The sequence below is a fragment of the Lampetra fluviatilis genome, chromosome 65 (assembly GCF_964198595.1).
Source record: "Lampetra fluviatilis chromosome 65, kcLamFluv1.1, whole genome shotgun sequence".
NCBI classification, from domain to species: domain Eukaryota; kingdom Metazoa; phylum Chordata; class Hyperoartia; order Petromyzontiformes; family Petromyzontidae; genus Lampetra; species Lampetra fluviatilis.
In genome coordinates, this window is record NC_136339.1 from 4,905,843 (window position 1) to 4,915,842 (window position 10,000).

Genomic DNA, 10,000 nt, shown 5'->3' on the forward strand with positions numbered 1-10,000 from the left:
GAGTGGGTGGGTGAGTCAATGAAAGAGTGAGTGGGTGAGTGAGTGGGTGAGTGGGTGGGTGGGTGAGTGGGTGGGTGAGTGGGTGGGTGAGTGGGTGGGTCAGTGAGCGAGAAAGAGAGTGGGTGGGTGAGTGGATGAGTGAGTGGGTGGGTGGCTCAGGGTGTGGGTAGGTGCGTGAGTGAGTGGATGAGTGAGTGGGTGGGTGAGTGAATGAGTGAGTGGGTGGGTGAGTGAGTGGGTGGGTGGCTCAGGGTGTGGGTAGGTGCGTGAGTGAGTGGGTGAGTGAGTGGGTGGGTGGCTCAGGGTGTGGGTAGGTGCGTGAGTGAGTGGGTGAGTGAGTGGGTGGGTGGCTCAGGGTGTGGGTAGGTGCGTGAGTGAGTGGATGAGTGAGTGGGTGGGTGGCTCAGGGTGTGGGTAGGTGCGTGAGTGAGTGGGTGAGTGAGTGGGTGGGTGGCTCAGGGTGTGGGTAGGTGCGTGAGTGAGTGGGTGAGTGAGTGGGTGGGTGGCTCAGGGTGTGGGTAGGTGCGTGAGTGAGTGGGTGAGTGAGTGGGTGGGTGGCTCAGGGTGTGGGTAGGTGCGTGAGTGAGTGGGTGAGTGAGTGGGTGGGTGGCTCAGGGTGTGGGTAGGTGCGTGAGTGAGTGGGTGAGTGAGTGGGTGGGTGGCTCAGGGTGTGGGTAGGTGCGTGAGTGAGTGGATGAGTGAGTGGGTGGGTGGCTCAGGGTGTGGGTAGGTGCGTGAGTGAGTGGATGAGTGAGTGGGTGGGTGGCTCAGGGTGTGGGTAGGTGCGTGAGTGAGTGGATGAGTGAGTGGGTGAAGAGGCGCACGCACTCCTGTAGGGACGGGTCACTCAGAGGGCGCTGGGGGGGGGGAGAGGAAGGGTGGGTGAGTGGGTTGGTGGCGGGGTGAGTGGAGCGGTGAGTGGATGGGTGAGTGGGTGGGTCAGTGAGAGAGAAGGTGGGTGGGTGAGACGGTGGGTTGGTGGCGGGGTGAGTGGATGGGTGAGTCAATGAAAGAGTGAGTGGGTGAGTGGATGGGTGAGTGGGTGGGTAAGTGGGTGGGTGGGTAAGTGGGTGGGTGAGTGGGTGGGTGAGTGAATGAGTGAGTGAGTGAGTGGGCGGCTAAGGGTGTGGGTAGGTGCGTGAGTGAGTGGGTGGGTGAGTGAATGAGTGAGTGAGTGAGTGGGCGGCTAAGGGTGTGGGTAGGTGCGTGAGTGAGTGGATTGTTGCGTAAATGAATGAGGGGGTGGGTGTGTGGGTGCGTAATTGAGAGGATGAGCGAGTGGGTGAGTGGGTGGGTGAGTGGGTGGGTGGGTGGGTGAGTGGGTGGGTGGGTGGGTGAGTGAGTGGGTGAGTGGGTGGGTAAGTGGGTGGGCGAGTGGATGGGTCAGCGGATGAATGACTGAGTGAGCGGGTGGGTTGGTGGGTGGGTGAAACAGTGGGTTGGTGGGGGGGGTGAGTGGATGGGTGAGTGAATGAGTGAGTGGGTGGCTAAGGGTGTGGGTAGGTGCGTGAGTGAGTGGATGAGTGAGTGGGTGAGTGGATTGGTGAGTGGATGAATGAGTGAGTGGTTTAGTGAGTGGGTAAGTGGGTGGGTGGGTGAGTAAATGAATGATTGAGTGGGTGAGTGGGTGGGTGAGTGGATGAACACGTGTGTAGGTGAATGTGTGCGAGTGTAGGTGTGTGTGTGTGAGTGTGTGAGTGTGTGTGTGTGAGTGTGTGTGAGTGTAGGTGTGTGTGTGTGTGTGAGTGTGTGAGTGTGTGTGAGTGTATGGGTGTGTGTGTGCGTGTGTGTAGGTGCGTGTGAGTGTGTGAGTGTGTGTGTGTGTGAGTGTGTGTGTGTGAGTGAGTGTGTGAGTGTGTGTGTGTGAGTGTGTGTGAGTGTATGGGTGTGTGTGTGTGTGAGTGTAGGTGTGTGTGTGTGAGTGTGTGAGTGTGTGTGTGTGTGTGAGTGTGTGTAGGTGTGTGTGTGTGTGAGTGAGTGTGTGTGTGAGTGTGTGTGAGTGTAGGTGTGTGTGAGTGTGTGTGTGTGAGTGTGTGTAGGTGTGTGTGAGTGTGTGAGTGTGTGTGTGTGTGCGCGAGTGGGTGTGAGTGTAGGTGTGTGTGTGTGTGCGTGTGTGTAGGTGCGTGTGTGAGTGTGTGTGTGTGTGAGTGTGTGTGAGTGTAGGTGCGTGTGAGTGTGTGAGTGTGTGTGAGTGTGTGTGTGTGCGAGTGGGTGTGTGTGTGTGTGAGTGTGTGTGTGAGTGGGTGTGTGTGTAGGTGCGTGTGAGTGTGTGAGTGTGTGTGTGTGCGAGTGGGTGTGAGAGTGTGTGTGTGTGTGAGTGTGTGTGTGTGCGAGTGAGTGTGTGAGTGTGTGTGTGAGTGTGTGTGAGTGTAGGTGTGTGTGTAGGTGAGTGTGTGAGTGTGTGTGTGTGCGAGTGAGTGTGTGAGTGTGTGTGTGAGTGTGTGTGAGTGGGTGTGTGTGTAGGTGAGTGTGCGAGTCGTTACTTTAGCGACGGGGAGTGGCAGTGACCAGAACGCGTCGAACGTGGTGGAGTGGAGGCCGCAGTGCAGGCACGTCAGCGTGCTCTTCAGCTGCCCCACAAACAGATCTGTCCCCAACATCCACATCATCACCAACATCATCATCACCATCATCACCATCATCACCAACATCATCGTCAACATCGTCAACATCATCGTCAACATCATCGTCAACATCATCACCAACACCATCACCATCATCACCATCGCCAACATCGTCAACATCATCATCACCATCATCACCATCATCACCAACATCATCGTCAACATCGTCAACATCATCGTCAACATCATCACCAACACCATCACCATCATCACCGCCAACATCGCCAACATCATCAACTTCATCGTCAACATCATCATCGTCATCAATATGAACTTCATTATCATCACCGTCAACATCATTATAAACATCATTAACATCATCCTCATCAACATGATTATAAACGACATCATCAACAACAACATCATCTTTAACATCATCGTCAACATCGTCGTCACCTTCATCATAATCGTCATCAACATCATCCTCATCAACATCATCATTACAGCCTCCGCGTGAAACTGACAAAAACAAAGATCCCCCGTGTAGCCTCAACAGACTGTTGGGGCAAGTGCTGTTAGCGAGTAGCAGCACCTACGAAGGCCGGCACGGCATACGAGGTGGTGGGTGGCCACCACTACGCCCGGCCGCATTTGTCTTTGCGTGTGTGCGTGCGTGTGCGTGCGTGTGCGTGCGTGTGCGTGCGTGTGCGTACGTGTGCGCGTGTGCGTGCGTGTGAGCGCGTGTGTGCATGCGTACGTGTGTGCGTGTGCGTGCGTGTGTGCATGCGTACGTGTGTGCGTGTGCGTGTGTGTGTGCACGTACCCACGATCTTGCTGTTGTCCCTCTCCAGGTAACTCTTCCACTGCTTCATCGACTTCTCCTTGTCACTGCAGGTGGACACCAGGGTGAGCGGACGGGTGAGCGGGTGAGCGGACAGGTGAGCGGGTGAGCGGACAGGTGAGCGTACAGGTGAGTATACGTGCGAGTGGACAGGCAGGGTGAGCGGACGGGTGAGCGGGTGAGCGGACAGGTGAGCGTACAGGTGAGTATACGTGCGAGTGGACAGGCAGGGTGAGCGGACGGGTGAGCGGGTGAGCGGACAGGTGAGCGTACAGGTGAGTATACGTGCGAGTGGACAGGCAGGGTGAGCGGACGGGTGAGCGGGTGAGCGGACAGGTGAGCGTACAGGTGAGTATACGTGCGAGTGGACAGGCAGGGTGAGCGGACGGGTGAGCGGGTGTACTAGTGGTGGAGAGGTGAGTGTCGTGGTGAGTATAGGGTTAAATGTAGGGGTGAGTGAGCGTGGTGGTGAGCGTGGTGGTGAGCGTGGTGGTGAGCGTGGTGGTGAGCGTGGGGGCGAGAGTGGTGGTGAGTGCGGTAGCATGCGTGGTGGTGAGCGTGGTGGTGAGCGTGGTGGTGAGCGTGGTGGTGGTGAGCGTGGTGGTGAGCGTGGTGGTGGTGAGCGTGGTGGTGAGTGTGGTGGTGAGCGTGGTGGTGAGCGTGGTGGTGGTGAGCGTGGTGGTGAGCGTGGTGGTGGTGAGCGTGGTGGTGAGCGTGGTGGCGAGCGTGGTGGCGAGCGTGGTGGCGAGCGTGGTGGCGAGCGTGGTGGCGAGCGCGGTGGTGAGCGCGGTGGTGAGCGCGGTGGTGAGCGCGGTGGCGAGCGCGGTGGTGAGCGTGGTGGTGAGCGTGGTGGTGAGCGTGGTGGTGAGCGTGGTGGTGAGCGCGGTGGTGAGCGTGGTGGTGAGCGTGGTGGTGAGCGTGGTGGCGAGCGTGGTGGCGAGCGTGGTGGCGAGCGTGGTGGTGAGCGTGGTGGCGAGCGTGGTGGTGAGCGTGGTGGTGAGCGTGGTAGCATGCGTGGTGGTGAGCGTGGTGGTGAGCGTGGTGGTGAGCGTGGTGGTGAGCGTGGTGGTGAGCGTGGTGGCGAGCGTGGTGGCGAGCGTGGTGGTGAGCGTGGTGGTGAGCGTGCCTCACCTCAGGTGGTCGAGGTCGTGGATGAGCGGGTGAGCGCGTGGTGAGGAGCGGTTCACGTCATGGTGCAGTCCGTCCAGCAGGAAGAGCAGGAACTCCTGAGCGTCGTGCTGACTGCAACAACGCAGAACACAACAACAACTACAACAACAACAACTACAACGACAACTACAACAACGACAACTACAACAACGACTACAACAACAACAACTACAACAACAACAACAACTACAACAACAACAACAACAACTACAACACCAACTACAACACCAACTACAACACCAACTACAACAACAACTACAACAACAACTACAACAACAACTACAACAACAACTACAACAACTACAACAACAACAACTACAACAACAACTGAGTGAGTGAGTGAGTGGGTGAGGAGTGAGTGAGTGGGTGAGGAGTGAGTGAGTGAGTGGGTGAGGAGTGAGTGAGTGAGTGAGTGGGTGAGTGAGCGTGTGAGTGAGTGAGCGAGTGACTGAGTGAGTGAGTGAGCGATTGAGTGAGTGAGTGGGTGAGTGAGTGAGCGGGTGAGCGAGTGAGCGGTGAGTGAGCGGTGAGTTTACCTGCCGCCCCCGAACCGGGGTGCATGCCTCTGCACCTGGGTGAGTGAGCAAGCGTGCGAGTGAGTGGGTGAGTGAGTGGGTGAGTGAGCAAGCGTGCGAGTGAGTGAGTGGGTGAGCGAGTGAGTGGGTGAGTGAGCAAGCGTGCGAGTGAGTGGGTGAGTGAGTGAGTGAGTGGGTGAGTGAGCAAGCGTGCGAGCGAGTGGGTGAGTGAGTGAGTGAGTGGGTGAGTGAGCAAGCGTGCAAGTGAGTGGGTGAGCGAGTGAGTGGGTGAGCGAGTGAGCGTGTGAGTGGGTGAGTGAGTGAGCGTGTGAGTGAGTGAGTAGGTGAGTGAGTGAACGAGTGAGTGAACGAGTGAGTGAGTGAGTGACTGAGTGAGTGAGTTATCTGCCGCCCCCGAACCGCGGAGCGTGCCTCTGCACCTGGGTGAGTGAGCGGGTGAGTGAGTGAGTAGGTGAGTGAGCGAGCGAGCGGGTGAGTGAGTGAGTGAGCGTGTGAGTGAGTGAGCGTGTGAGTGAGTGAGTGAGTGAGCGTGTGAGTGAGTGAGCGAGTGAGTGAGTGAGCGGGTGAGTGAGCGGGTGAGTGAGCGTGTGAGTGAGTGAGCGTGTGAGTGAGTGAGTGAGCGGGTGAGCGGGTGAGCGGGTGAGTGAGCGGGTGAGCGGGTGAGTGAGCGTGTGAGTGAGTGAGCGTGTGAGTGAGCGGGTGAGCGGGTGAGCGGGGTGAGCGAGCGGGTGAGCGGGTGAGTGAGTGAGTTTACCTCCCGCCCCCGAACCGCGGAGCGTGCCGCTGCACCTGGGTGAGGAGTGATGAGGGGCGAGCGACGCTCCCCCCGCTCCACAGCTCACGCAGGAGCAGTGCAAACGCTGAGCAGCAGCAGCAACAACAACAACAACATTACACAACAACATAACACAACAACAATAACACAACAATATTACACAACAGTGTAGTGTATAGTAGTGTATAGTGTATAGTCGCGTAGTGTATAGTAGTGTATAGTGTATAGTCGTGTAGTGTATAGTAGTGTATAGTGTACGGGTAGCCGGGTATCGGGTAGGGTACGGGTATCAGGTACCCGGTTGCGACCTCTGTTTCGCGTGGGCTGCAGCGATGCAATGTTGCCCATCGTGCCGGGGGTTTGTCTGGGTTAGGGGCGCGGAAATGTCAATGGCCAACTGGTAAGGGTTGCGTAACGTAAACAAAAACGTGGCCAATTCGTAATGACAGTAGATTCAACTAGTGGCCACGGGAGGTGATGACAGGGGAGTCAGCTGTGAGTGTGAAGGGACTAGTGGCCACGGGAGGTAATGACAGGGGAGTCAGCCTGCAGTGTGAGTGGACTAGTGGCCACGGGAGGTAATGACAGGGGAGTCAGCCTGCAGTGTGAGTGGACTAGTGGCCACGGGAGGTAATGACAGGGGAGTCAGCTGTGAGTGTGAAGGGACTAGTGGCCACGGGAGGTAATGACAGGGGAGTCAGCCTGCAGTACGAAGGGACTAGTGGCCACGGGAGGTAATGACAGGGGAGTCAGCCTGCAGTGTGAGTGGACTAGTGGCCACGGGATGTAATGACAGGGGAGTCAGCCTGCAGTACGAAGGGACTAGTGGCCACGGGAGGTAATGACAGGGGAGTCAGCCTGCAGTACGAAGGGACTAGTGGCCACGGGAGGTAATGACAGGGGAGTCAGCCTGCAGTGTGAATGGACTAGTGGCCACGGGAGGTAATGACAGGGGAGTCAGCCTGCAGTACGAAGAGACGAGTGGCCACGGGAGGTAATGACAGGGGAGTCAGCCTGCAGTACGAAGGGACGAGTGGCCACGGGAGGTAATGACAGGGGAGTCAGCCTGCAGTACGAAGGGACGAGTGGCCACGGGAGGTAATGACAAGGGAGTCAGCCTGCAGTACGAAGGGACGAGTGGCCACGGGAGGTAATGACAGGGGAGTCAGCCTGCAGTGTGAGTGGACTAGCGGCCACGTATCTCCAGGTACGCGTAAGCATCTCCACGTATCTCCAGGTACGCGTAAGCATCTCCACGTATCTCCAGGTACGCGTAAGCATCTCCACGTATCTCCGCGTACGCGTAAGCATCTCCACGTATCTCCAGGTACGCGCAAGCATCTCCACGTATCTCCAGGTACGCGCAAGCATCTCCACGTATCTCCGCGTACGCGCAAGCATCTCCACGTATCTCTACGTACGCGTAAGCATCTCCACGTATCTCCAGGTACGCGCAAGCATCTCCACGTATCTCCGCGTACGCGTAAGCATCTCCACGTATCTCCGCGTACGCGTAAGCATCTCCACGTATCTCCAGGTACGCGCAAGCATCTCCACGTATCTCCAGGTACGCGCAAGCATCTCCACGTATCTCCGCGTACGCGCAAGCATCTCCACGTATCTCCGCGTACGCGCAAGCATCTCCACGTATCTCCAGGTACGCGCAAGCATCTCCACGTATCTCCAGGTACGCGTAAGCATCTCCACGTATCTCCGCGTACGCGCAAGCATCTCCACGTATCTCCAGGTACGCGCAAGCATCTCCACGTATCTCCAGGTACGCGCAAGCATCTCCACGTATCTCCGCGTACGCGCAAGCATCTCCACGTATCTCCGCGTACGCGCTTGTGTGTTCGTGTTTTTATTACCGTGAGCGAGGGCCCCCTTGGTGGGGCTGTGCGGGTTTGTCTCCGGCTCGTAGTCCCCGCGCACGCAGTAGTCACGCAGCGCACGCGTGTGGCTCAAGCACTGCACGATGGAGTTCACAAAGCACTGCACACACACGCGCACACACCCCAAACAAAGACAAAGGTCCCCCGCATAGCCTGTAACAGACTGTAGGGGCAAGGGCCGCTAGCGGTGGCCCTATGAGGGCCGGCACGGCACACGGGGGGGTGGGTGGCCAGCACCACGCCCGGCCGCCTTTTATCTCCCTAGTGGAAATGTTTACACACCGCACCAGGTACTCATTTGAGGCCGAGTCGACCTAGGGGAGGCCCAGGACCAGTTCAGAGAATCGTCACCGGTGTTGGCCGTGAGCGGGAATCGAACTCTGGTCTCTGTCGGGTTCGTAGCGCTAACCGCTACCGCGCCCCACTAACATACATCAACATACACTAACATACACAGACATGTCCCCAGTATACACTCACACACATGCAAAGATAAAGATCCACCCTATGTCATTGGCAGACTGTTGGGCCAAGTGTTGTGATGACTTTAATCATGTTGATCACAGTTGTGATGATGATGTTGATGATGTTGTTGATGATGATACTGATGATGCTAACGATGACGGTGATGTTGATGATACTGATGATGTTGACGATGATGTTGACGATGATGATGGTGTTGTTAATGATGCTAATGATGATGTAAATTATGCTAATGATGATGTGGATGTTGGCGACGACGATGATGTTGGTGAAGATTATTACGTTGACGACGACGCTGATGCCGATGGTGATGTTAATCATGGTGATGGTGATGCCGATGCTGATGATGATGATGGTGTCTCACCGTATTCCCCAGGTTCTCCAGGCCGGTGAGTCCAGATTTGGCTGAGAATTGCACCTGCGCGGGAGACACAAAGACGTCAGTTCCACGAGAGGCGTCACTCCATCTCCCCTCTGTACGTCTCCCTCTGTACGTCTCCCTGATGATCTGTGTGTCTCTCCTTATCCCTGTCCTTTCTGTGCGTGTCTCCCTGTCCATCCGCGTGGACGAGTGGGTGAGTAAATTCGTGGGTGAGTAGATTAGAGGACGAGTGAGTGGGTGGGTGGGTGGATGAATGGGTGGGGTGGGTGAATGAGTTTTTCTAGTGGGTGGTGAGTGAGTGGGTGGTTGGGTGGGTGAGTAATTAGTGGGTGAGTGAGTGGGTGGATGGGTGAGTAAATTAGTGGGTGAATGAGTATGTTAGTGGGTGGTTGGGTGATTATATTCGTGGGTGAATGAGAATGTTCGTGCATGGGTGGGTGGGTGGATGAGTGAGTACGTTAGTGGGTGAGTGAGTGAGTGGGTGGATGAATGGGTGAGTAAATTAGTGGGTGAGCAGGCGGGTGGATGAGTGAGTATATTATTGGGTGGGTGGGTGAGTGGGTAGGTGAGTAATTAGTGGGTGAGTGAGTGTGTGGTTGGGTGAGTATATTCGTGGGTGAATGAGTATGTTAGTGCGTGGGTGGGTGGGTGGATGAGTGAGTATGTTAGTAGGTGAGTGAGTGGGTGGTGGGGTGGGTGAGTAATTAGTGGATGAGTAAGTGGGTGGATGAGTGAGTATGTTAGTGGGTGAGTGGGTGGGTGGATGAATAGGCGAGTAAATTAGTGGGTGAGCAAGTGGGTGGATGGGTGAGTATATTAGCGGGTGGGTGGGTGGATGGGTGAGGATATTAGTGAGTGAGTGGGTGGATGAGTGGATGAGTGATTGGGTGAGCGAGCGATCGAACGATTGAGCGAGCGAGTGAGCGACACCACCATGATCCCAACACGCCCCCTTCCTTCTGCCCCCCCCCCACCGCACCCCTCCCCCCCCACCGCACCCTCTCCTGCGTCTTCCTCCCTTGTGCGGGCGCCGCCGTCATGCCCACGAGCGCCGAGCACAGCACCGACTGAGCCACCCTGGCGTGCCCTGCCGGCATGCCCACCATCGCACGCACCACCCACGGCGCCCATATTCCCTCCCCGTGACCCCCGTGACCCCCGTGACCCACGTGACCCACGTGACCCACGTGACCCACGTGACCCCCGCCAGCCAACAGCCGCCGGGGGGACAGCACCGCCACCACGGCGCTGCGGCCGCAGCAGCAGCAGCAGCTCGCCGCGTCAAAAGTCACTCGCATCCTCCTCCTCCTGCTGCTGCTGCTGCTGTGTCCTGTGGTCCAAATCCGGTGTTCAAATC

The 10,000-nt window shown here is 57.1% G+C and overlaps 2 protein-coding genes across 2 annotated transcripts in view; both read right to left on the reverse strand.

Moving 5' to 3' along the window:
- The window catches only part of LOC144952083 (ubiquitin carboxyl-terminal hydrolase 2-like), an 11,635-nt gene extending 2,790 nt beyond the window's left edge, over positions 1 to 8,845 (reverse strand). The window contains exons 1-6 of the mRNA XM_078882488.1: positions 8,626 to 8,845; positions 7,755 to 7,878; positions 5,866 to 5,971; positions 4,537 to 4,647; positions 3,388 to 3,452; positions 2,484 to 2,587 (exon numbers count right to left, since the gene is read on the reverse strand). Coding sequence (XP_078738614.1) covers positions 2,484 to 2,587; positions 3,388 to 3,452; positions 4,537 to 4,647; positions 5,866 to 5,971; positions 7,755 to 7,878; positions 8,626 to 8,820 — 705 coding nt within the window. The 5' untranslated portion in view covers positions 8,821 to 8,845. The remainder of the gene's footprint in view (positions 1 to 2,483; positions 2,588 to 3,387; positions 3,453 to 4,536; positions 4,648 to 5,865; positions 5,972 to 7,754; positions 7,879 to 8,625) is intronic.
- A 1,079-nt stretch (positions 8,846 to 9,924) lies between these two features.
- The window catches only part of LOC144952038 (uncharacterized), a 13,243-nt gene continuing 13,167 nt past the window's right edge, over positions 9,925 to 10,000 (reverse strand). Inside the window, exon 6 of the mRNA XM_078882430.1 lies at positions 9,925 to 9,973. Within this exon, the coding sequence (XP_078738556.1) occupies positions 9,925 to 9,973 (49 nt within the window). The remainder of the gene's footprint in view (positions 9,974 to 10,000) is intronic.